Source organism: Gadus chalcogrammus, chromosome 20 (genome assembly GCF_026213295.1).
Source record: "Gadus chalcogrammus isolate NIFS_2021 chromosome 20, NIFS_Gcha_1.0, whole genome shotgun sequence".
In the NCBI taxonomy this organism is placed as follows: Eukaryota; Metazoa; Chordata; class Actinopteri; order Gadiformes; family Gadidae; genus Gadus; species Gadus chalcogrammus.
The window spans coordinates 16492680-16519862 of NC_079431.1; the positions used below are offsets into that span (position 1 = coordinate 16492680).

At 43.9% G+C, this 27183-nt stretch overlaps 1 protein-coding gene and 1 long non-coding RNA gene across 3 annotated transcripts in view; one reads left to right on the forward strand and one right to left on the reverse strand.

The window, feature by feature from the left end:
• The window catches only part of LOC130373271 (uncharacterized), a 43327-nt gene extending 36153 nt beyond the window's left edge, over positions 1 to 7174 (reverse strand). Inside the window, exons 1-2 of the long non-coding RNA XR_008893503.1 lie at positions 6894 to 7174; positions 6361 to 6540 (exon numbers count right to left, since the gene is read on the reverse strand). This is a non-coding gene — a long non-coding RNA (uncharacterized LOC130373271). The remainder of the gene's footprint in view (positions 1 to 6360; positions 6541 to 6893) is intronic.
• Positions 7175 to 9946: 2772 nt separating this feature from the next.
• Positions 9947 to 23052, forward strand: LOC130373270 (insulin-like growth factor-binding protein 5). Of its 2 annotated transcripts, XM_056579646.1 has the most exons (5): positions 9947 to 10763; positions 19296 to 19504; positions 19925 to 20044; positions 20342 to 20441; positions 20795 to 23052. In XM_056579646.1, the coding sequence occupies exons 1-5, from the start codon at positions 10430 to 10432 to the stop codon at positions 20803 to 20805; spliced, it is 774 nt and encodes a 257-aa protein (XP_056435621.1). In that variant the 5' UTR covers positions 9947 to 10429; the 3' UTR covers positions 20806 to 23052. The 2 variants fall into 2 exon arrangements, with proteins under 2 accessions (XP_056435621.1, XP_056435620.1); XM_056579645.1 differs by having other exon boundaries at positions 20342 to 23052.
• The last annotated feature ends 4131 nt before the right edge of the window (positions 23053 to 27183 follow it).

Here is a 27183-nt window from a genome sequence, read left to right on the forward strand (position 1 = left end):
TATGGCCAAGACCTTCAGACATACAATAACTGTCTCACTTAACTAGGTCTCTGGTCTCTCCTTCTTCCACAACTTGCACGGATAATTTCTGTCTCAATCTTCTAAAGGTGCTACAGACAATAATGTCAAAATCAACTCAAAACTAGTTATTCAATTTCTAGTGTTGCACTGTTTGTGCAACAGTGATTCATGGAAATATGAATGAATGTAATTTTAATGTGGATAATCAATGAAGAATGTAAGCAGAAATTTGCTTTTGCAGTTCCTTTGGTTTTGGGTCTGAACAACATTGCTGTATTATTTGTTTTTGTGTACCATTCTCTGTGGGGACTTGACGGAAGACTAATTTAAATACACCCAAAGCAGCAATTGCAATGTTTCTCAATATGGTTAACATTGTATAATATAATGTTTAGTAATAATGATGATTTAACACAAAACTTGTGTTTGTGTTGCTTCATGTAAATTATCTTGGGCTGTGTATCCGTTTAATGACAAATAGACTGATATGCTCTGTATTCAGGCAGATCTTTGTTGGATTGCACAAGACAACAAATTCTCGAGAAAGCAATGTTGACACAATGTGCCTGGCCGGTTTGGCGCCGAAGCCAGCATACTTTAAACTGTTTTTTAACTGGTGGTTCTCAAGAGTTCACCGAATCATCCTCCTTATTTTCTCAGAATATAACTGTAGTACGTGTAACATTTGTTGTCATGGTTTCCATCCCTTGGGTTTCGGTTAGGGCTAGCTCGCCTCAGTGCTTTTCGTCTGGGATAGGATACTGACATTGACTTTTACAATTATGATTTAGCGTTTCACCGTTGCACAATATATATTTAGTGCGACCAATAAGATCCTGTGAAACAATAATAACAGTAAAAAAACGTGACCCAGTTTTGCAAGGAAAACAAACCACTTCCAGGTACAACGTTCCAGCATTCTGAAGGTTGCTTTATTATATATATACTGTTGCGTTCCAATGCCAGAGGCTTCCTTGAAAGCTGGGTTTGAAAATGAATACCTTAATGTTTTGGTTCAGACCCACCGAATAATTGACTATGTAATTACATACTCTGCAAAAGCCTCTATGTCCATTCAGGCCCATTTGGGATTCTGTGTAGCAATGCAGACACGACCGAAGCCTTGACCAAATCAAAATTCAAACCCACTCTTTAATCAAAAAAACTGGACAACTCACATCCAGAGGCAAACTTTAATGTTTGCAGTTAGCTAAATACCTTCAGACCGACATTTGGGGTGTAATTTGCGATTTTCACTTAAGCCAAATGTTTCTTTTTTTGGTGCTTTGCTTTTTTGAGCCACAGCCAAACGGGGAATCCACCTTAACATTCCCAACATAATGTGGCTCATAGCGACAGCTGGCCACAGCTTTCTGCTAGAACTTCTCTTCAGCGGGCAGCAAACTCACCATTGTGCTTTACAACAATGTAGTCGTTGTACGAGTTCCTCAGTATATGTTCATGTCATAGTGTGGGTGGTCAGATAGGTGTCAGATAAGCTTTGATTGAAGAATGTGATGACTTGGGGGGTGGAATGACGTCATATGTCATTGCAAACGTTACAGACAACTTGGTTGTCTGAAAGTTGGTGGAGATGGTGAGAGAGGTTGTGGTGGTGGAGATGGGGTAATAGTAGTGGTGTTTTGGGTGAGGGTAGTGGAGACCATGCTGGCGCTGGTGATGGTGGTGGTAAAGATGTGGAGAGGTAGTTGGTGGTGTGATGGTGATAATGAGGTTGATGGTGATAGTGATGTTGTCTGGCTTTAGTCATGGAAGTAAGGGGGTGGATGAAATGGTGTTGGTGTTGGTCATGGTGGCTGAGGTAGTGTTAATGACAGTGTGGTTGGTCTAGGAGCTGATGGTTCTGATAGCAGTAATGTAGGTGGTCGTGGTGCTGCTTTGTCAGTTGCTTAAGAATGAGTGTGAAATGAATGAATGAATCGAAGCTTGTCTCTAAAATGACCAACAGATGGCAACAAAATGTAAACCCTAAAATCGAAGGAAAAATCTAACGACGCAAGAAGGCCACAAAACACAACATTGTTTCTGCAATGTGGTTCCAAAAGACTGTCACCCACACCTATTTCTGTATTGCTCTCCAGCACCTCATTTTAGTGGACAGATCCCAGGTCATTAACTTCCTCACCAAATTAAATAAAATAATCAATCAATCTTTTCCAGCTCACTTTCGGTCACTCCTCCACCCTTCTTCTATTCCTTTCTGTTGCACTGTGGCACACATGAGTACACACACACACACACACACACACACACACACACACACACACACACACACACACACACACACACACACACACACACACACACACACACACACACACACACACACACACACACACACACACACACACACAGGCCCTGGCAAACTTAGCTAAGGCATGTGATATCCTTGCTAGTCGGGTACAGGGATCTGGTAACCTATACAGCCCTTTCCAGCCAGCCTGAGAGAATCCGTCTTGTTTCAGCCAACGTGGTGTTCATATCCAAAAGGTTGGCCTGGTACCCGTGATATTCGAGTATCAAAGCCCTGACTTTGGCTTTATACTGTACCAAGTTCCTCTACTGTACAATCTCACAACCAATACAGAGCTGTGCGTTGGGAGGGCCTTGTTTGATATTTAATGTAAAAAGGGCAAACTGTCTATGATATAATTTGGTAGGTGTTCTCTTCTGTAAAATTTTATTTTTAGCACCCTGCAATATAAAAGCCATCTATTCCACTAGCCTCCCTAGGTGAGCACAGATCAAATGCACAAGGGAAACTTAATCAGTCCCAAACTATATAGAAAGTGAATAATCAAACTTCATTATTTTATTCCTTATATGTAATATGTTATTTTAGCCGAGTGAATGCTAAATATAAATCAAGGTCTAAATATGGCATCTGGCAAAGCTATTTTTGGCCTATGAACATGTTTGAACCTTACTCTCATGTGAGCAGCAAGCATTATGAATTCATTCATCATGAAAAAGTTCTGACCCTTAGACTTAATGGTGAGTTGACCCATTCCCAGCAACAGAATCTGATTGTGTTGAGTGTTTTCATTAAGAGCACAGACGAAATGGCTGACTTGATTGTTTGAGACTGTTTGAGCAAAACTAGAACAGCACTCAATTTGAAAGTTCAAATATTTGTCAGCTTGGTTGTTGTAGGAACCTGTTGCTCCAAGACACTGTCAAACATTCAGGTTGGCCTTTGGTATGCAAGCGTTGAATGGAGTGTCAGAAACTACGTAGGAGGTAGGAAATAAAGGGGATTTGTACAGTATATTTGAATGGATTAAGATGAGACTTTCTTGAACGTTAAACAAGGGAAAACCGTCGGGAGGGGTAACTATAAATACTGTACATCACCATGGCTAGCTGCTTGATGCTTAGGGTTTGGCTATGAATCAGTTTCACTCAGATTAACCTTCCCACAGTGCTCCCACGCACATACGTACGTATACACCCTGATGCAAGTCCCTTTCTCACTTGGTTTATCCTTTCACTTTATTAGCCTCTTTTCTACTCCTTTCTTGTGATCCTTCTCCCCTTCCTATCTCTTATTTTTCTTTTATACTTTGAAAAGGAAGTGTTTTGGAAAGATATTTGGAAACTTCGGGAAACTCAAAAGAGAGTGATTGAGCCAACTGTGTAGTATTTCATATTTAATGACCACTTTATCTCAATTTCTGCTGTTTCCATCACAGAGCTACTCAAACGGGACAATCTTGAAATCTCCCATTTACTGTTGCCCACCACCATAGCAACCACTATTAATAAAGCAAATAAGAAAATGGAGGGGATCGGAGCCTACCTAAACTTGTAATATATAGCTTTTGTACAACACTTTTGAAAACTAACTTACAAAAATCGTATATTCGAGGGAATACGTATCTTATCTTAAAGGTGCGGCATGTCAGATTTAGTGCCTTCAAGTGGTGAGGTTGCAGATTGCAACCAACAGGACAGCCCCCCTGCCCTAAATTCCTCTGCTCTCCGCTCCCCCCTCCTGCTTTGGTACGACAAGTGCCGCATGTGAACAAGGCGGAAAGGGGAGGAGAGGAGTTTGACGCATAAATATTTTTGTTTGAGGGAGATTATTAAAAATAAATTGGCACAGCCCTAGATAGAGATTGACATAAATAAAAACACTTCCTCTCCATAGCCGAATGTCTGTTCAAGACTACAGAAAAATGGGTAATGCAACATGAAGGGCTGGTGATTCCAGCAATGAATTGGAGCCCATGTCATATGCCTCTGTAAAGTTAGTCAACAATACGTCTCACAACATTAAATCATGCAAGAAAGCTCAGTCAACGAGGGAAGTTTGACCTAGCTGTGGATCTGCATCGCAATCTGTACCACTATGTCATCTTTTCTATTTTGTTATTGCTATTGCCAATTTAGTTTAGCATCTAAACAGTGTTATTTAGAGATTGGTTGCCAGGGCTGGGTTTAAAATGTATGTGGGTAAAAAAAACATAAGAAAATCATATGCTTTAAAGAAAAAGATATAATATGTACAATTAAAACATATAGAAATAACTAGACCTATGTTTCTATTAAGTAATATTAAATTATTATTCAATATACAATGACAAGTGGCTCATACCATTCACCAGGCTAATGCTAACGGTAACGTTATAACATAACAGCATTCATGTTTTTTGAATGATTGTTCTGACCATGGATAACCTTGTCGGAATACAATTGTGGAAAGTACAACACTTTAACTCCCACAAGAAAATGGATCAGGATATCGCAGAATACAGTTTTAGACCAAGATCCAAGCTGGTCTGCAGAACCACTGCGTGGTTGATGGCTGGTTTAGGCAGCCTCACCTGGCCAAAGTTCACTGAATGTACTCTGGGGCTGGGTGAGGCTGCGCTAGTGTTCCACATTGAGCAATCAGTGTGCGCAGGTTAAAGTAACCGTCACCACACACACATACTCAAGGATAGATATCCTACATGGCAAATTGGAGCAGGAGCCCTGTAAGAGTTACCTAGTGGGAATTTGCTTGCTACAAACTGCTTTTCCAGCTTAGCGACTCGTTTCCGATTGTCTTGCTCTGTTATTTCTTGAATAAGCTCAAAGCCAGGGTTATCAAATAATGGTCATACATTGCTTCAACATTGACTCTCAACTGTTTTTTTCATCATACTCATGGTCTTAAAGCACAAGCTACCGCATCCTTTACCCTTGGTGACAGAAACCCTTATGCTACATGTGTCACGTTAGATAGATTTTCATCATTAACGGTGGTGAAGACCACTCCCCAACAGACTACAGATCCCAGACTACTTCACAACCTAATCAAACCACATATTTGTTATTGATGCAATTGAGAACCCTTAGCAGACAGAAAATACAAACAATACCTTTAAAGCGGTAATTCCCAACTGTATATTACTTTTTAGAAGAGGATACAGAATCTCAATTGGTGGGTCATATATGACTTATATGGGCCAGATTGTTGCAGCTTTTTTCTTGTTCAATGTTTTACACTTCATGAGGCAAAGTTGATTACTGCAATATTGGTAAATAAAAACAAAATTTTGGTCGTCACTTGATGACTAATAAACACATGCGAGTCCCAATGCTTACCCAGTTGAGAAACACCGCTATAAAGCATCTTAACTAACAATTTTGTTTCGGGTTATCTGTCGCACTCTATTTCTGCATGACTCAGTCTAATTCATGAGAGTAAACAAACACCCGGGCCCCTGCCGTCGGCCTCGCAACGATAGACACAACAACACCTATCTGCACGCCTTCAATTATGGAAATGTTTGTGTGTCTATGAGTGTTTGTGTAATTTTGGCTCTCTTGGTTTGGTTTTTGTGTCCATCTCACGGAAGTTCAGTAATCTTTACTACTTTTATAGATGCTACAAAAAAAAGACTATACACCAAGAGAATGTTGAAGATTAGAGCATATGAACTCAACCTCAGCATTGATACAGTATGCAAGTCACCAACTTGTGTTGGTTAGTTCACAGGTAAGTTATATGGGTCGGCCTCCCGACGAGCTGGCTGTTGACTCTGCCGTCGGTGTGTCAATGTGTGTATTAACTGATGTAAGTCGCTTTGGGTAAAAGCGTCTGCAAAAGGCCCTAATTGTAATTGTATAGTTTGAGGGAGCTTAAGGATAAACAGAGTACCATGAAAGGAATGGTATCAAAACCAATATGTGAAGAAGAGTTGAACTTTAACGTGAAAAAAAAATCAAACCACATTTTAACAGCCAAAAACAATTCTCACAAAAGTCACAAAGGAATTGTAACGTAAACATTAGTTTAAGCTCAACAGATGTTTGTTTGCTATCACTGACCTTTTGAGACACAAATGGTGTTTCGGTTTCTTCAACATAATTGGGTAGCGCAACATCAGGATAATTTGCCGTGGTCCACTGAAGCTCACGGATCTGGGACATCGCTCAGGAACCGCTGAACTGTTTCATCAAGCTCAAGCCAAGTTTACCAAAAGCCTAAACCAAGATGAGGACCTTGACCTGTATCAACAAAACATACTAAGGTTATTTAATGAACTTTACTATAACAACTTTCTACAATATACATCAATATATGGAGAAAAACAAATTTAAACTAAACAGGAGCAATGTATGAGCTATGCTTTAGTTCGATCTTCACGAAATTATGGAATTTCCCAGCTTGACTTGGTAACACAACATGCACTGTTTACACATGGCCTTGAAAGCGTCATAATGTTTTATAACAAACTACCTTTCGAGAAACAAAAGTTAAACAAAGTACAAACGTTAGACAGAAAATTCAAGCCATAAACAGTATAAACAATTAAATATTATGAAACCTAAGTGACATTCAAATAGGATTAATCACTTACAATAATTGAAACAATCCTTTATGGAGAAACACATACAGCCTCACACGACGGCAAGCTAAGCTAATGGCATTAACGTATCAGAGCAGCTAAAAAGTCACACAGAGCGCTCCTCCACTTCCAATGCGTGCATTTATCCTATTAAAATGTTACCACTTAATAAATGAATAAAATAAAATACGTAATAAAGCGGGATATGTTGGCTGGACTCCCGTGCTGGCTGACGACAACACGAATGGAAGGCGGTGCTTAATGTAATAATTGAATCTCATTGGATAAGACTGTACGCTGATACCGATGCATCCTGTTTCGGTTCCCACTTCTGCGCTTCACTAAGTGAGACAGCCTAGTAAGATTGCGTGACAAGTGACCTAAGAAAAATAAAGTATATGGTTTACAATGGGGAATTAAGCAGTTGAAAGAAATGACTTTCAACCAAACAAAATTGAATGACCGTCAAAACCGCAGATAACCAGAGTTAACTGGATGTTTGATTGCAAAACACATGTGTTTATTAAATAGATGAAGATTACCATTACTTTTGTGTTTGTGCCGCAAGGCCTTATGGGATATCCTACGCAGACCAATGAACCATCTGACCAACCTTGACGTTTTTTTAAATCTAGGGTAGGCATGGTTAGAATGTTTAATGCCTTCAACTGAAGTGTGACAAATGGGTCATATGCCTCCATAAAATTGCCTTTCCTGTAGTACCTGTTTAGAAAGCATACTTGCAATTGAGACACAGCCTGATAAGTGTTTGCATCATTACAATAATGAGGAGAAAAAATAATAGATGTTTGCTACTGGGTTACAAGACACATGCAAAACGTGACGACTACCCACCCTCAATGCATTTGATTAGGAATTGTGTAAGCCAGACGAGGGCAATGATGACTAGTAATATGATTTATATTCAATATAAGCATATGTAACGCAATTCTTTGGAATCAGGTAAAAGTATTGACTAACAGGCTTCACCGTTGGATCAAATTTAGTTTGTTGCAACAGAAACGACAATATCAACCTTGGCAACAAATTTTCCATGGACTTCTGCCAAAAGCGATGCAGCCTTCAAAGAAATGTGATGCAGCAGAACTTCACAAACACATACACACACAGACACACAAACACACGCATGCATACACACACGCATACTGTAGCCTACATGCATACACACATGTACCTGCACATACTGTAGATACATACACACACACATATTTAACATATGTGCAAGCACACAAACACACTCACACACACACACACACACACACACACACACACACACACACACACACACACACACACACACACACACACACACACACACACACACACACACTCACACACATAACACAGTTACACACACACAAATAAAACAGACATAGTAACAATATAGGCCTACACATGTATGCATACAATATACACATAAAACACACACACGTTGTGTGTGTGTGTGTGTGTGTGTGTGTGTGTGTGTGTGTGTGTGTGTGTGTGTTGTAATGCAGAAAAAGTATTGTATTTATGAAAATATTTGATTCGTGTTGAAGCAATCTATGGTTGATGATGATCAATTAGTTTGTCATGAGAACAGGGTTCAGTGTCGGGGGCCAGGAACAGGATCTTGTCAGTGTTAACAGCGCCTTCTACTGGTCAACAATGGTACTGTGGGAGATAAATCACGGCAGTGGAATCGATGTCTTGTGGGGCAGAGGAAAAGGTTAAAATGTATGATCAATGGTGGGAGGGGTGAGGTGAATTATGAAATTAAGAGAAGTTTTGATGGATTAAAAACATCAACATGATTCTCTTTGAACGTTTTGCAGCCACTATCCGGTTTTGTTTGGGGCCGGCAGACGAATGAAACAGGCCGACAGCATCTGTGTCCAGAAACCTCATCCGTCGTGAAACATTTGGGCACTTGCATACGGGGAGAAAACACACGATGGAACAATTACGCCCTGATCTGGACTATTGGACTATTGCCGTGGCGTGAACAACCGGGCTTTGAACAACATTCTCCCTCACTCTAGCCTGTCGCTCCCCCCCCCCCCCCCCCCCCCCCCCCCCCTCCAGCACACACACACACACACACACACACACACACACACACACACACACACACACACACACACGCACGCACACACGCACGCACACACACACACACACACACACACACACACACACACACACACACACACACACACACACACACACACACACACACACACACACACACACACACTCACACGAACACACGCACACACACAGACACACACAAGCACAGAGGAGCGCTGTCCACATGGACGCGTGCCTATATATGATTCTGTCCCCATAGAATGGGGTCCAAAAGTCAACAGGTGCAGGCTTTAATCCAAACCCCATTCCATTGAACAGGCATCATCAACGACCAATAATCCAAGTGAAAACCATTGGAAAATATGGTTAGGCCTACAAGTCAAACAGGACAAAAAATTCAAAACGCATCCTTTCTTAATCCCCTTCCACGCATTGCAGTAAGACCGGCGTGTGTGCATTTATTTGGAGGGACGTGATTTAATGGCGCATAACCAATTCAGAGTCTCCAAGATTTAGGACGAAGAAGCCGAAGAGTGATAAACCGACGTGTGTTAACAATCATCCAACAGCGATGATATGTTGTGTAACGCCCGATCGATATCCTGATGCACTTCTCTCCTAAACAAGATGACCGTTTTGAATTCCTTCAGCGTGTGTGTGGGGGTCTACGAAACAACGGGATGGGCTTTACCCAGGGACGCAGCGGAGAGAGCTTCTAAAACAATATGATTGTCCACAGCAAAAAAAGCCTGCAGCAACTTTTTGGAAGCGGCACGTTTAATCTGCATGTATCTGGTTTGTTGCCCTCATGCACACATTGGCGTCCGAGCCGACGGCGTGAAGGATCGATCTCTGTGCTGCTTGCTGCACGGAGTGGAGATCGATGTGGCTGCTGAAGAAAAGGGCTGGCCCCCTGCCGAGGCGTGGAACAAGTGCGCCTCCCTTCCCCTCTGTTGCGCGTATTCATAGTTAGGGGCTCGGGCTCGGCTGTTTTTAAAAAGGCAAGGCAGTGCTCGAGTGGATCAGTGCAGCTCAGGAAAGTTCTCGGGTGGAGAGAGTATCGGAATCCGTTTGGGGAAAGAAAAGGTGCTCGGGCAGAAGTTGAGTGTTTATTTTTTGGCGTGTATGTGTTACTGTGAGAGACTCGCGTGTATACCGCTGCAGGAGAAGGCAGATCTTGGGCAGAGAAAAGCGCGCCGCTTGAACTGGTTCTGTGTGTGATAGATGTTGTTGCATGCTGCACTGCAGCCTGTCAGTGTTCACCCCTCTCAGCAGACAAGAGCGCACTCGTTTGGATGAAGACTCTCGGGCTTTAGCTTAAAAAATAATTGGATTATCAGAATCGGACCGCGTTTGTGTGTTCGTTAGAATAAAGCCTCTATATATATATTTATATATAGTATTTTTTCTTTTTGTATTTGCGACAAATTTGCACATTTTTCTCCAACCACACCGCAAACATGTTTTTGAGTTTTTGCCTTTTGGTGACATTCGTCCTGGGGCTGTCCGGCTGCTTAGGCTCCTACGTGCCGTGCGAGCCCTGCGACGACAAGGCGATGTCCATGTGCCCCCCGGTGCCGTTGGGGTGCCAGCTGGTCAAGGAGCCCGGCTGTGGCTGCTGCCTCACGTGCGCCCTGTCGGAGGGGCAGGCGTGCGGGGTTTACACCGGGACCTGCACCCAGGGCTTGCGCTGTCTGCCGCGGAGCGGAGAGGAGAAGCCCCTACACGCCCTCCTCCACGGCAGAGGCGTGTGCACCAACGAAAAAGGATACAAACCGTCTCATCCTCCCATAGGTAAGATGCCTCCGCCGCGGCCGTCTGCTCTTCTGCCGCCCCGCCGCACGCACACAGGACGACACGGTGGAGATAACGGGTCAGAGGGCGGGGAGGCTGCATTGGCAGGGGATATGGAGGAATATCGGGCGCTTACACCATGTCGCGTGTGACAGATGGCGAGAGGTGCCGTCTGATTAGCGCGTCCCGGGCGCGATTAAACCGTGCGCCTCCCCGTGACCGAACACCGAAGAAAGAGATTGCACCTTAAGGCTTGCAACAGACACTTCTTACACTTTTACAAAACACTCTTTGAGGTAGACACTTGCGAATAAGTTGGCCGGATTTGAAATGTGTTGGTTGAGTTGGAGTTGGAGATGCTTGATCGTTCGTGCGTAAATACCCGAATTGCAGCATCGCTCCAGTTCTCCCCGTCCCCAGAGCGCAGATAGAAAAGTCTCGACCACTAAGCCTTAACAATATATCGCTACCCTACTGATGCACTGTGGCCCGTTAGCCAATCTTAGCCTTCTTCGCTATTTTCCATTTCAACCCCACGAAAGAGAGCGTATTACATGCGCTTGGAGCGTTTGCTTTTTGACTATGTGATCCTTTACCGCGGGTTGGTTGAGCAGCCTAGATTTTAGATATGAGATATTTACAGAGAGGGAGAGGGAGAGAGAGAGAGGGAGAGGGAGAAAGAGAGAGAGAGAGAGAGAGAGAGAGAGAGAGAGAGAGAGAGAGAGAGAGAGAGAGAGAGAGAGAGAGAGAGAGAGAGAGAGAGAGAGAGAGAGAGAGAGCGCACCCTGACTTTCAGCCGCATGTCTGTCCTTCCAGAGTTATTTGTTAACTTGTCAACTGGAAAAGTAGGGGGCAGCACCAAAGGTTTCGGCTTCATGCCACATACTATGAAATACCGCCGGGCTCCTTTCGGCTGTTGACGGCCTCTGAGGGCTCCTCGCACCTAGTATGCAGAGCGCATCTCCTTCAGACGCCATGGGATTAATTGAAACAACATTGGACACAAGGTGCTGATGCTGAATCTATTCGTGCCGTTTACATACAAAGTACTCCTTAAGCCAAGCTTTGTTCTTAGGATCGTTGCGCTGAAGAAAAAAAGTGTGTCCATGTCTGTGTGTACGCGCGTGTATTTTTCAGCGTGACCTGTGGGGTGTGTGTATTTACACAGGCCCAGAACTGTTTGTGTCTGGGCCTGTGTCGCTTAGAGTGGTTAAAAGTGATCACGCTTCAGACATGGATCCAAGTGTGTGTGTGTGTGTGTGCATGTGTGTACATGTATGTATCAGAGTGTATACTTGAGTCTATGTGTGTAAATGCATGTGTGCACTGCATTCGTGTGTGTGTGTGTGTGTGTGTGTGTGTGTGTGTGTGTGTGTGTGTGTGTGTGTGTGTGTGTGTGTGTGTGTGTGTGTGTGTGTGTGTGTGTGTGTGTGTGTGTGTGTGTGTGTGTGTGTTTGTGTGTGTGTGTTGGTGTGCATGCATGAGTGCCGTCTCCTCCGTCTGTCCACAGTGGCAATCAGACACTTTTCCTGGCCCCGGGCGGTGCATTTATTGCACGGGCGCTCAGTCGCAACACAGTGATTCAGCAGAATGCCTACGGCGCTGCTCTCTGCTGTTCCATGAACATAGCTGTCGGCCGCGCAGCTCCCTCTGAGGGGGGTGGGGGGGTGGGGGGGGGTGGGAGGCAGTTGTGGAGGAGGAGTTGTGGGAGGCTGGGGAGGGGGCGGGGTGAGTTGAAGCCATGCTGGGTTCCTGTGGTGTGGGGTTGCAGCCCGTCTGTGCCGTTTCCCTCGCTCAGCCGGTGCTGAGGGAGGGAGGGAGGGAGGGAGGGAGGTAGCTACCGACCGCTATCACTCCCAAGTCGTCTGACCAAGCTAGCTTTGTTATTGTTTTGTGTTAGTTGTAGTAGCATCATAGCTGCTATTGTTATTGAACGGCGGATGGATCGAACCTCTAGTTGGTAAACGGTAGCTACATTGTTGAGACAATTGTCTCCCTGTGTTTCTGTTGTCCTTGGTTCTGTTGATTTATCTTGTTGAGAGTAAGTTAGGGTTTGGGTGGAGGTGGAGGGTGCGGGGAGAGTTCTGGACCTTGTGAGTGATTGGTGGGTAGATGGGAAGTCTTTGCCAAGAGATATGACTTCAAGGCAACAGGCGCCCCTCTGGGCCCTGCTCCGTGAAAGAACCGTATGTTTGAACAGATTGCTATTTGCCAAGAAACAAAAAGATGATTAGGAAAGGGCTCCTAAATCCAGGGAACTTTAATCGTACGCTGGCAGGCACGCCAGGCCCTTTCATTTCACATGCGGCAGGAAACCTGGCAGCCTTCTTTGTCAAACCTGTTGAAACCCTGCATTGGCTTTGCAGCGGTAGTGTTGCTGTTAGGGTTTCTCTATTTTCTTATTCATGTAAGGCAATTTGTTCTGCTGGCAAACACTTGGAAATGTTTGAGTTCATTCAGTTCAGGTGAAAAGTAAATTATTGTTTGGTTTTTTGTTCATCAGAGCGAAGGATGGCAATGAATCACATACAATGGTGAAATTTGAGCTTCAGCTGTGTAAACCCTTTGCTTTTATTGCAAATAATCGAATGGCTCTTTCTATCTTCCTACTTAAAATGAAGAGCATCCATCATTCTCTGGTCAATGCGTTGAATGCACAAAATATGACTGCAGGACACACCCTGGGCCACAGCTGCTTGTATCGCTTGACACTTTCACAATGAACTTGCACACAACAAAGATATTTTCATTTCAATTCCATCGCTAGCACATTGTAGCTCTGTGTGTGAGAGAAAGCCTAGAGACCAGAGCCAAGCGCGAACCACCAGAGATCCATTTCAGTTGCCATGACGATATGCAAGATCTGTCGTATCGAGATACCATGCAAGGACTTCCAAGAGTCAATCCACCGCCTTCCCAGGCCCGTGTTACCTAAGAACGGCCGGAGAAAACCTGTTTGACTTGATACATGGAAGGAATCAAGCTTGGGATTTTCTTTTCTTTACATCTGCTTCCGAGGTGCCAGTCTTTCAATGGTAGAGGGAAAGATTTCTCTGACACGCTTGTCTGATTTCATCCTATAAAGTTTTACAGCAGTCTTGGTGCGGCATGCCGCTCACAGACACCTGGCTTGCTAACATGAACAGCTGTGAGGTGCATCAGCTTACACAGTAGTCTTTCTCTGTCAAGAGCCTCTTACAACTATGGATGCCCACATGGCGCTCTCTAAAAGGGCATGGAGATTTGGCACAACTCAAACAGGTTTGAAAACCTAGAAAGGCAGAACAGTGGATTACTGTGTAGAGCCTGTGGGGAAAAAGACACAAAGGACACACATACCTTCAGGGTTAGATATTGTCACTTTAGCATTGTCCACGGCACACAATCCTTAAATTTAAGATTTATTTTATTGACCTGGTTAGCATACACACTGTGCTCCATTCAGAACATTTGAGATGTAATCCAGTTCATTTACAACATGCTTGCCCTTTCCCTGTTCCCTAGTTGGATTGGTGCATTTTCAGTGCACAACCACTACAATCTGTGGATTGTATTAACTTGGCCTTCAGCCTTCGCTCATGGCATGGCAGTTTTGTCAGAAACTCTGCATGAAACTCTGGCATGCAATGGCGACCCCCTGCCTCACGCCCCTAAATTATGATAGTCCCCCGGCCAACAACTCCTGGCCCCACCTCTGACCTTGGGACAGGTATTCCAAGGTCAAGATAAATGCCACAATAAAAAAAAGTTGATTGAGTGGGCTACTGCAAAACCAAACATAGTGTTAACCCGAAAACAGTGTATATGTTGGCTTGTCCCTCCATTCCCCCCCCTCCAGGGATCTTTCTTTATAGGTCTCTGGGAGGCTCTCTGCTCACGGAACGTGAGCTCAGGAATCCTAACTTCCAGCCAATATAGCTGCTGGTGCCATGAGAGAGCCAGAACATTGTCACACCCAGCAATTGTGTTGTGGTGCCGTGACCCGAAAACAGGTTGCGCCTGTCCATGTGGCTTATTGAGGAGCCAAGCTCAAGATGTGGGTTGAGACCTCAGAGCGAAATTAGGAGCGCAGCCTAACTTGACCATCTGTACAACACTGATACTGTATGTTTTCTGATGTAACTGGTTTAGTTTTAAACTACAGTTTACCTCTAGAGGCTGTACAAAGAAATATATTCACCTTTTGCACACTTCATTCTCCCCCTTCATCCATTAAAATATAAATTCTAATACTTGGATTGTTCTCTGGGTTATTTATAACATTCAGAGAAACAGGAAGCCATTTGATTGCGATGAACATATGTAAGCACAATACCATGGGGAAAAGTTGTTCCCTGGAAGTCCAGGATGCTGAAAAAATGTGCTTGGCAGAACACAAACTTGCATCTAACCTGCGGAAACAGTACAGAACACACTGTGCAACAAGGGTAATGTAGGGTTAAGGCTGCGGGAATTAGTTCTGTTGTGCTGAAACAAACGAAAATCATTGTTACGTCTTGTCAGTAGTTAGGTATGGTGTTGCGGTATTAATATATTTGATTTTGATGGTCAATCGTTTAACAAATTTGGACCAAAAATTAAGTATTCTAAAAAATCTATACTGTAGTAGCATTTTGCATAACTCATCTGCTGGCTTGTCAGCTGCAGTGTTTCTGCTCCAGAAAGCCAGGGGTTATCGGGCCATTGGCAGAAGTGGGTAGAATTTCCCGCAGTAAAGGGCCAGATCTCCCACGACAGATTCAGCCTTTTGGCGCTGGATGCTACTGCTGCTCGGTCCCTGTGTACAAATGTTGAGAAAAGCCTTTCGAAATCAATCTTTAACGCGGTCTGCACTGTTACACGTCGCCAGAAATTCGAACCTTACTAGAAGTATTGGGAATAACGTCCATCAATGCTTAAACATGTTGCTGTCATCAACAATGATCTGCCATGGTTACATTGGTTAAAGGTGCACTGATTCATGCATATTGTCAAACATACTAACCGAAGAAGTGAGGATTTGACATTTGGACCTTTAAATGACTAAATCCTAGTGGTGCTAAACGTTTTTACTTCTGTTGACCTCGAAATGGCATTTGTCTTTTCATTGAGACGACCAGGCATTTATTTTTTAATTTGACCAAAGATCACGTTAATGATGCATTGAAAGAAAAGAAGGCACAAATGACAGATAAAGTTGGTCAGTACCTTTACTTTTGGGAATACGATGGCAAGGTTATTTTTAGCTAAGGAAAAGCGCTTCTCTCAAATGTTTAATCGGAGCTCATACTCTTGAGAGAATCCTCTTGAAGGCGGTTTATAACTTTTTTTATTCTCTGGGCTTTGCATTCACCTCCGTGACGATCCTGGGTAATATTGATGAAGCAATAATTGAGCACAGATGTAAATTTTTAAACAGAGTATCAGGTGCACCTCTTTTGGCTCCTCCACTCCTCTTGTTCTAATGAAATCTTCATTAGTTGAGGAAGAGAGAGAGACCGAAAGAGAGAGAAAGGGTGAGGCAGCAGGTGAAAGACAGAGCAAGAGAGAGGAGAGAGAGTGAGACAGAGGGGGAGGCAAAGAGAGAGAGTACAAGAGAGAGAGCAAGAGACAGTGAGATAGAGGGTGAGACAGAGTGGGAGTCATAGAGAGGGAGAGAGAGAGAGAGGGTGAGAGACTCGGAGAGAGAGACACAGAGATAGAGAGAGAGCGTTGGGCTCAGCTGAATGGAGAAGTTGCACGTGACCAGGCAGTGTTGGCCGGTGTCCAGAGTCTTGGCTGTGTTTCAGTAGTTAAACACAGACCCTCTAAGCTTGCTTTACAAGCTGGGGACCCAGAGCATGGAAAAATTGTGATTTTTTTTCTTTCTTTGTGGCTGCAGGGCCCGCTTCAGAAAAGATGAATTCAACTGATTTAGTGAGAATGAGAGAGAGAGAGAGAGCGCGAGAGAGTGAGCGAGAGAGTAGGAGAGAGAGAGAGAGAGAGAGAGAGAGAGAGAGAGAGAGAGAGAGAGAGAGAGAGAGAGAGAGAGAGAGAGAGAGAGAGAGAGAGAGAGAGAGAGAGAGAGAGAGAGAGAGAGAGAGAGACTGTTGTCCTTTACAATGGATACACTCTACACTGGGCAACAAGGGCAGAGTGGGGTCTCTTTCAATAGTAGTCCTCAGGTAACGTGCCCCCTAAAAACGTAACATAACATTACTCATATTACGTTACATATTAATATTCTTCACGCCAAACTGCAAGAGAGACATGCATTCATTGATATTTTCAGTTTGTGTTAAATACCTTCTAGAGCTGATCTATTGAACCTGCGGAATGAATAAGATGGCTAAGAGAAAAATTAATAGACAGTTTTTCTTCACCATGGCAACAAGCATCATGTATGGATGAGTGCTTGAGTGGCGTATTTATTTATAACAGTTTATGGCCTTGCAGTCTGAGCAGGCAGACACGCGGACATATCCAAACACAAACCATGGCGCTGCCAAGTCATGAGTCCCGAGATTAGTTTCAAAGAGGCAGTACTGCAGCTCAGAAGCCAAAGACCCGATTCTGGTAATCACCTCCCACCCCTACCACCACCCACCACTACCCACCACCACCCTACACCCACCTCCCCCACTCTCCCATATGCCCTAGACACCCATGCTGTGTCAGGCTATTTTAATTCCTTGGGAGTAGCTATGTCCTTGTTCAATCCTCCATTGCTTTATTTCCCTCCGTTGTCTTGTCTTTTACCAAAGAGAGAGAGGAGGGCAAATCTGTCTGCTTCAAATAATTCAAATAATAAAAACATAGTTACCCCAGTCCCTGATTCCTCTTATACGACAGAGTTTATTTGCTTTATGTTAATCGGTTATATAATGCCGCCCATCCTAGACAAAAGTTTCTGTCCACATTGACGGCAGGCCTGTCTCTGTCCCAGCCCCCCAACCCCCAGCCCAGGCGCATCTCTGCAGATTTCCTTGTCAGATAAATATAACCAGGGTCATCCGCTGGCACACACTGCCGCTGCTGCCGGTTAAAGCCCTGGCAAAGGGCCCGGCAACACCCCTGAAGTTATGCTACTATTAAGCCGATGGGCAGGGGCGGAGCCAGCATAGTGGGGGGCGGGGCGCTTCTTTCGGTGGCCTCAAGGAACCTCTGGCTTTGGCTTTGGGGGGTGGGCATGGGGGCTGGGGGGAGGAGGTGTAGGCTTAAGAGGCTGAGCCCGCCAAAGATAGAAGGAGGAGGGTAAGGGGCTAGCTTAGGGATAAGGGACCTCAACCAACCCTCTAATATCCTACTGGTACAACGCTTGTTATCCCTGGGACCCAAGTGCCACCTGGGGGAAGCTAGGTTGCTACACGTTGAAAAAAAGGCATTTGGTGAAACAAATACAATTAAAAAAATCAACACTGTAAACTTAAGATACATTTCCAGTAAGTGTCGTGACTTTCTGCAACCGAAAATGTGCTCGAATTCATTGCCGAGTTATTTTGTTAGCTTGCGACGCTAGTGGGACGTTGATTCACTTCGTCAGATGCCTCAATGCTTCATGTACTTGGGCCGCTGTGCTACAAACAGCAACTGAGTTTCCAGGCAAGCCTTTGGCAGTCGGGACATATCTGATGGTATTTCAGAAATGGTCTCACGACAAGCACACAGATGTGCAGCCTGGCGCCTGCTTTTGCCAACTCACTTTGTATTCCAGCCACAATCTGAACTAGCTAACCAAGCTATGACCAAAAAAAAGCTGACTGTTTAACTTTCAATTAAAGTGAAGTGGTAGAGAAACCAAGGAGATCAAAACCAGGTGAAGACTTAGCACTCTAGTAGGTTGACGTAGCAGATGACCGAAGCTGTATTTATGTGGTTTGTACGAATTCCATAAGGAGATACTTGGATGTAAGGAAGTCTGCATTTAGTGTTGAAGTTCATCAGCTGCTTATCTTTGGTTTCACCCCCCTCCTTCATAAACAAATGGGAAAGCAACATTTGGCGGCCAGAAAGCCTGGGAACTGCATCTGGTCATGCATTTCTGAAGCATTTAAACAACAAGCTATAGAACGGTAAACATGCCGTGCGACGAGGAAGGAGTGAGAATACATCCAGAGGAATGGGAATCTACTTGACTCACTATTTATATGCGCTTTGCTGGGTGAAATATTATCGACTTAAAGACTATAGACTAACACTAGACACTTGTATTCAAAGCTTACTAAGAGGACACTAGGGGTTTTGCATCTTTCTCAGGGATTCCACGAGGTAGACTGCAGACATTGGAGGTCAACCCAGAACCATTTGGCGAGGAGTCAAAAATCAAACCAATACAATATCCTGCCTGATTATGATAATTTGTTTCATGCTGTGTGATAACCCACATCGTGGCACGTCAATCAAACCATACAGTGTGAGAGCTTAGAGATCGAATTGTTTCGGCCAGCCAATCAAAATGTTGCAGTGTGAGTGATCACTTCCATCATACAGCGTCTGCCTGGCTGGAACCTATGAACCAAGTTTGAAAAACATTACAACAATGCGGTTATTTTTTATATCTTTGTTGACGTACAGATCGTGAGTCACGGGAGTATGACGACGCAATGTCGCCCGATATGGCGGAGGACCTGCAACCGGCCAAGGTGCCCATCATGGCCAAGGAAATCCTGAAGAAGGCCCACGCCGTGCGCAAGGAGCAGAAGAGGAAGCAGGGCAAGCAGCGGTCACTGGGCCCCCCCATGGACTACTCCCCGCTCCCCATCGACAAGCATGAGCCCGAGTTTGTACGTATTCCTTACAACTGCAGAGCCATAATACTGCTGCTTGTGTGACAATTCTCTTGTCAATCCACCCTTGTTTTCTCATTTTCTAAATCGGTCGAACCTACAATGCATGATTGGTGTTGCTTAACAATGCAATTTGCCGAAAGTTATTGTGATGGTTTTGTTTAACCCTAAACAGTCTAGAACAAGTTTAATGGCTGTGGTTTCAGTCGCAAATACTTTGACAACAAAGTGAGGCACTTATTATGATCAAAGTTAAAGCAACATCCCAACGCATCAGCCATGGATGTCAACATAACAGCAATGGTCCAGTGATAGTTGTTATTGGGTTATTTTAGAGTGGTTGTTCTAAAGCTTTAAAATTGAGCGAAACATTGACTGTTCTTCTTGATCCTCATTGGTTTGTACTTTTCTTTAAAGGGTCCCTGCAGGAGAAAGTTAGATGGCATCATTCAAGGAATGAAGGACACTTCTCGCGTGATGGCTCTGTCTCTGTACCTCCCAAACTGTGACAGAAAAGGATTCTTCAAGCGCAAACAGGTAGACAGTTTTTGCCACTTATAAAGAGAATTAGAAATAAAAACTTTATTGGTAAAATGCCATCATATATAATATATGTATGCTAAATAATATATGTGCATGCTTATGGTAAGGTGGGGAATTGTGATGTTTTGAAAGATAGATATTCTGACTTTGTAATATTTATTATTAGACTAAAAACACCACATCAAGATATACACTTGCTCCCATGATATTTTACTGAATTCGGAATAAGATACGTATCCTAATCCGATCCAGCATCATTTTAAAACTCTACCGTGTTGTTGTTCTCTGCAGTGCAAGCCGTCTCGCGGCCGTAAACGGGGGATCTGCTGGTGCGTGGACAAGTACGGCGTGCAGCTGCCCGGCACAGACTACAGTGGTGGGGACATCCAGTGTAAGGATCTGGAAAGCAGCAGTAACAACAACAACAATGAGTGAATGAGAATAAAGAACAATATCAACAACGGGGGAAGAACTCTATTACCCACAATCCCCCCCACCTGATCCCCCCTCCCCTCCACCCTTACCTGTGCACCACCTGACCTTGAACCCACACCTTCCTCTCTTGCTCCTCCTCCTCCATCACCATCGTCTTCATCACACCGGTTGACTCCACCCTCCTGTCGCTTTGAGATTTCTTTTTTGGGGGGGGGGGTTTGTCGAAAGGAAGAAATAAAAGGAAAAAGAATCCAAACGAATGAATGGGGACACTTATATTTTTCTTTATTTCTTTCTTTACTTTTGTAGGCTCTTTTTGATGTCCAAGCACTCATCTTCGAACAAGGGTATCCCCACTACCACCCCAACCCCCCCACACACCCTGCAAGAACAGACCCCCTAGACTTCTGCTCAAAGTGGGGGGCTCATCTATGTGCTGCCGCTCCCCCTCCCCAGCTACATATATATCAGAATATATACACATCAATGATATATTTTTGTAGATGCTGGGATTACAATTCAAATTTTTGTATGATATGAAATTAATGCAAAACTATTGTGGAGGGGGAAAAAACTGCAATTAAGGCATCTTGAATCTAATTGGTTGATTGGTGACGTTATTTGGTTTAAGTGGCTTCGTTCTTTTCCAAAAGAAAATAAGAAAATGAATATCTATGATGAGGTATGGATCGGCTGTAACAGTCGATTCGGTCGGGGTATTTTGTTTGTCACAGCACTTATGAATAGGGGAACCTGCTAAGATGTATGTGTAACTTCAGAAAACTGTGTGTTGAGTGAGTGTTGGTGTTTCCGTGAGTATGTTTCTTTATGTATGATCTTGTATAGATGTACGATGCAACGAGCCTATAACAAAGAATGTCCTTTCTCTCTATATTTTTTCCTTTGTAAGTCACAAAAGCTATAACTAGTGCTTGAAGTGGTTACTGAGCTGGGAATTATTTACTGGCCTTTGACAAGTATGTCGCGGGGACAGACAGAGTGTGAGAAAGAGAGAGAGAGAGCGTTTGACAGCACAATGGTGGACAGGTAACTTCAGATGAACCTATATAAGTGGCTCGTTGACAATGTAGCTAGCCTGAAATGCCAACTGTGCCTAGTTGAACAGACACTGCCATGCAGGGCAACACAGACTTTGACAGAGAGTCCTGACTCTACTGGGGAAAATAAAAGATTGACTTTTACATTTTCTCTTTTCAGTAGCTTAAAGTGGCCTGACTCGCACACAAGACAAAGATCATGGAAAATGTTCTGCCCTTGAGCCCTGAACGAACACTCAATCTGTTAAACTAAATAACTATGCCTCGCTTAAGCTAACTCGAGTGCACATTCAGGCTTGTGTTCACCAGGAAGGCCAGTGGATCCTCTGCTCCTATTGGGTGAAGCACAGTTTTGTACGGTATCGTTTGTGCTGTTACCTTTGCCTTCAGTGAAGTAACGACCGCCCACTTTTGAGCCATGAGTGGTGTACTGCTATTACAGTGTAATCGTGGTGTATAACATTACATTTAAATATAGTTATTGAATGTTTTATTTTTTGTTTTATTTTTTTTGCCTTTAGAAACCAACAACGACAATGTTTTGGTGCTTGAAAGAGAAAAAGCATTGTTTCAGCATTGTGTAGAAAAAAAAAGATTGAATCATTGAGAGGATGAGGATGACAAAGCACGTACGCCAGTCCTGTGCTAATATGAATGCAGAGCGGTTAAAAGAGGCTAGCCTTGAGAGACACTAGCCCGATGTATGCATGCCGCTCTGGGGAAATCTTTGTCATTGCGTTTTCGAAAACTTCAAACAATTACAAGTTACGACCATTGCAATTTGGGGGAAACAGTCAACACTTTTCCAACCACACAAGGGTAGCTGGCTAGGTCGTTTAGGGTGTAATTTTCTATCTTTGAGATCAGGTTCTAGTGCCTTCCACCATGAGATGACGTTAGGAAACCGTGGCAAGAAAGTGACAGTTTTTGTTATTTTTCGTGTGGCCTCTACGTTTTACAACAAAAGATTCTAAGTCCACTCCTGAAACAGTTAAAGAACAATGAATGTGGTCGGTCCTTTAAATGTTGTTTTTTTGCTGTCATTTTTTTTCAAATGTGTCACAAAATCTGGTATTATTCCTCCCCCGTTCCCCAGCTAAACCCCGGGACATTTCTGGACAAGAGTGATTTGTGGGGGGAAAGAGCTGCGTAGCAACTAGCCGGTTCGAACCTCTCTCTCTTCTCTTTCTTACTTCTATTAATAAGCTAATGGATGGATGTTTGTTTCAAGTGACTGCCAACGTACGCGACTGCCAGAACAGGGGAAGGCCAAAGGATGTTTATAATACAGAGATGGCTTATCAAAGGAGGGTGTGAATCTTTCTCCCAGGTGCATACTCACTTTCCAGTTTTATTGTTGTTTTAGTTTTTTTTAAAGATTTTCAGAGGAGCCCATTTGCTGAATCACAGTGAGAACGTGCGAGAGAGAAACAGCAAGTGCATTTAAAAAATGGCTTTACAGTAGTGAAGGTATACCCGATACTTTCATCCCCCCGACCCCCCCCCCCCCCCCCCCGCCCCTTCCTCTAAGTCCCAGGCCTTGCTTTTAAAAAGAAGCAGCTTGCACTTATTACAAATATTCAGTCTGGGATACTGACACACAATGGCGTCCCTAACGATCAGGTGTCATGAAGCTAAGAGGGAAAAAAAAATGGGGGGGAAAATCAAAAAGAATCCAGGGGACAAACAAAAAAAACGAACAAACAACAGAACATCACAGGAAACCAACAATACATGTGTTATCTTGTTTTTTCTTTCAAAAGGGGAGGATGCTTGAGGTCGTTCTACTTTTCTTTTTGTTTCGTCGACAGGGGCTTTTGTGGCCCATGCCTTGGACTTCACCTGGAATTACATCTTCTAGTTGGTGGGTGGGGGGTTTGGGGGGGGATCGTCTAGAATGATTGACATCCCAGTGTAGCGATGACACAGTGGCTCTTCTGACAGTTCGTAGAACCTAAGGTGGTCAGGGACGAAGGCATTGGGGGGGGGGGGCGCTAGTTGGAATCTGGGTTGTGTGGGTGGGTGTGTGTGTGTTTGGGGGGAGGGCCTAAGCCACTTCCTACCCTCCCTAATACAAGGGCTCACCAATTGCATGACGGTAGACAGATTTTAGCTAGACAGTTAACAGGAGCTCTTTGGAATCTGAGGATGTCTTCAGCAACCGGTGGGGGATGACGGGAGTTTTTAGTTCTTTATGTCAAGGTTTAGTGACCAATCACAAGTTTCAGATTGATTTATTAAGAAGATTACACATTTTGCAATCAGAGGAAAATATCGATCGTACAAAACTGAACCTGCATGTCTGGTAATTTGTACTTTTTGGTGTTTTGGTGCTAGGTTTAGTTTATTGGGGAGGGAAAAAAACGAAACGTCTAAACTGTTTGCGACGAGTACATTCCTCAGATTCTTAATCTTCTAATATGGTTCAAACTCATAATCACATACTTCATTCTACAGTAGTACTACAGTAACGAAAGCTCTTTTATGTGACTCTTTACTACAGTTATAACAACAGGTTTTTGTTTTGGTTTGTTTGTTACTCTGGTAGACAATACAATTGGTCGCTAGGATACGGGGTTAAAATGGCTTGAGAAATCACCCTGGCAGGATATAAAGGTGGATATGAACACGGTCAGCATTTGGAACTGCAGAAAATTAATTAAATGAAAAAAAAGGAAAAAATACAAAAAATCGCAAATTATTAAAGTGAATATCACTGTGTAATATTTATTCAACTTGTAATTTATGTACTCGTTTAACCTTTGTCTCTTTTTTTTGTTATGACAAAGCATTTATTTAAATAAAGTTATGTATTCATTTAAGCACTTGACTGTTTGTTTTCCGTTGACTTGCATTTACTACGACTAAAGAAGAGAGTAAGGGTTAGGGTTAGGGTTTTTTTTAAAGCGTTTTTTCCAAAATGTCCAACCATCTCATCTGACAAACTGTTCATAAGACATAATCAGATTTTAATTCCAAAATAACTTTTTCTTACCATTTTACTTTACTTTAAAATGAAAGGTTATTTTCCAATATGTTAAATGAGCAAGTAGAGGTGATCAGAGGGTATCACGCTCAAAGACACCTACAGGATCTAAAAAGGGGACAAACACACCATATTCTGGCTTGGAAACAAACACCCTAACCTCTCATTATATACATCTCATTATATACCTTTCCACTGACAAACCCAGTTAGTAAGGCCCTTTGTATACAAGACCTGCAATAATTTTTGGGCTGAATCACAGTGGCATTAAACATCTTCGACACCAATTTGCTGATGAGGCACCCAGACATTAGAAAGAGACAGGAAGTACATATCAGGCCGCACAGGAAGTGACTTCATAAAGCCTAGCCTAAGGTGGTAGTAACCTGGTTTTCAACACGGTAGTCAAAAAAGATTGCAGAGGAACCAGGAAGTCATGTAGCGTGAGTTTGAAGTTCAAAGTGTAATTAATTCCGTTGGAAGCATGAATCAAATGAGTGAGTGGGGGTCTGCTGTAAGGGGGCCCTTTTATGACCGCTTAATGGTGGCATTGCCTGAAAAACACATTATTCACTCCCTTCATCTCTCCCTCTCTGACTATCCCCCCTCTCTCTAACCTCATTCCACTCTCTCTCTCTCTCTGTCTATTAATCCCTTCTCTCCCTCCCTCTGTCTGAATATCACCCATTTCTCTCCCTTCATCTCCCTCCCTCTCTCTGTCTATTACCCCTTTCAACCTTAGTCTCTATGTGTGTCTGTCAACCGTTTCTCTCAATCCCTCTCTCTTTCTATTACTCCTCTCTCTCCCTCCCTCTCAGAATATCACCCCTTTCTTTCCCTCCCGCTCTCTGATTATCATCCCTTCATCTCCCTCCCTCTCTCTGACTATCCCCCCTTCTCTCCCTCCCTCTCTCTTTATATTACCCCTTTCTCTCCCTTCATCTCCCTCCCTCCCTCTGAATATTACCCCTTTCTCTCCCTTCATCTCCTTCCCTCCCTCTGAATATTACCCCTTTCTCTCCCTTCATCTCCCTCCCTCCCTCCTCTCTCTGAATATTACCCCTTTCTCTCCCTTCATCTCCCTCCCTCCCTCCTCTCTCTGAATATTACCCCTTTCTCTCCCTTCATATCCCTCCCTCTCAGAATAATACACCTTTCTCTCCCTTCATTGCTGTCTCTTTCTCTTTCTATTACCCCTTTCTATCCCTTCATCTGCCTCCCTCTCTCTTACTATCCCCCCATTCTCTCTGTTCATCTCCCTCCCTCTCTCTGAACATCACCCCTTTCTCTCCCTTCATCTCTCACTCTATGTCACCCATTCTCTCCCGTCATCTCTAACTCTTTCTCTCTCTACCTCTGTCCCTGTAGTTCTTTCTCTTGCACTCTCTCCCTTCCTCTTCCCTTACACTCTATCGATCTCTGTCATCCCTTTTTCTCCCTTCATCTCTCCCACACCCTCTCTACCTGACTCTCTCTCTCATGTTCTCTCTTACTTTCTCTTGCCCTCTCACTATATCTCTCTCAGTCACCCAATCTATCCCCCTCTCTGTTAGGAAATACGGGGTGGGTCAATATAACATGTCAGAATGAGAAACAAGTGTCTGCTCACATGCATTTGGTTATGTTTGTATGTATGTGTGTTGAGGTGTGTGAAAGTGTGCTTGAGATTATGTGTGTGTGTGTCTATGTGTGTGTGTGTGTGTGTGTGTGTGTGTGTGTGTGTGTGTGTGTGTGTGTGTGTGTGTGTGTGTGTGTGTGTGTGTGTGTGTGTGTGTGTGTGTGTGTGACACTGTGTTACTGTGTTTCTGTGCATGAGTTTCTGTTTGAGTGTATATGTGCTTGTGTGTTCTATATGTCAATGGAGAACACCCTCCCCTCCCGCTCCCCCTACATCCTTGAATGGAACTATGCTTATACTCAGAGAGGGACTGGACTTCACAGGAGTGAGGTCTGCCCTCAGATCTCCCAGAAACAACGTCTGGCCATCTTTATCCCCCGGTGCATTGCGGGATGTGACAGAACAGGGCTTTATTTGTTGTGTGTGTAAGCGGGGGGGGGGGGGGGGGGGGGGGGGGGTTGCACACAGCATCTGTCCCCTGGGAGCAGGGGAGTTTGAGCAGGTCCAGATGGAAGTGATTGACACAGCCATGAAAGGCTTTAGGACAACCAGCCCCCCCCCGGACTCCCAGAACTACACAATGATCAAGGCTGCCTTAAAAGAAGGAGACTGGGGTACTTCGATGTGTTTGTGTATGATAGTGTGTGTGTGTGTGTACGTGTGTGTGTGTGTGTGTGTGTGTGTGTGTGTGTGTGTGTGTGTGTGTGTGTGTGTGTGTGTGTGTGTGTGTGTGTGTGTGTATGTGTTTGTGTGTGTGTGTGTGTGTGTGTGTGTGTGTGGGGGGGGGGCTTTGTGTGTGTGTGTGTGTGAGTGTGTGTGTGTGTGTGTGTGTGTGTGTGTGTGTGTGTGTGTGTGTGTGTGTGTGTGTGTGTGTGTGTGTGTGTGTGTGTGTGTGTGTGTGTGTGTGTGAGTGTGAGGGTGTGTGTGTGAACTGTCAAATCATAATTCAGACTCATTCATTACTTGCTGTGTTAATAGTTGTGTGTATGGGTGTGTATTTGTGAGTGTGTCGGGGTGGGGATGGAGGGTGGCGGGG

What these genes read in the sequence shown, in the direction of transcription:
- LOC130373270 (XM_056579645.1), top strand. Translation starts at nt 10,430, where the DNA reads ATGTTTTTGAGTTTTTGCCTTTTGGTGACATTCGTCCTGGGGCTGTCC. An exon ending in ACCGTCTCATCCTCCCATAG is followed by an intron (nt 10,764 to 19,295) that starts GTAAGATGCCTC and finishes GTTGACGTACAG; the next exon opens with ATCGTGAGTCACGGGAGTAT. An exon ending in GATTCTTCAAGCGCAAACAG is followed by an intron (nt 20,045 to 20,341) that starts GTAGACAGTTTT and finishes TGTTCTCTGCAG; the next exon opens with TGCAAGCCGTCTCGCGGCCG.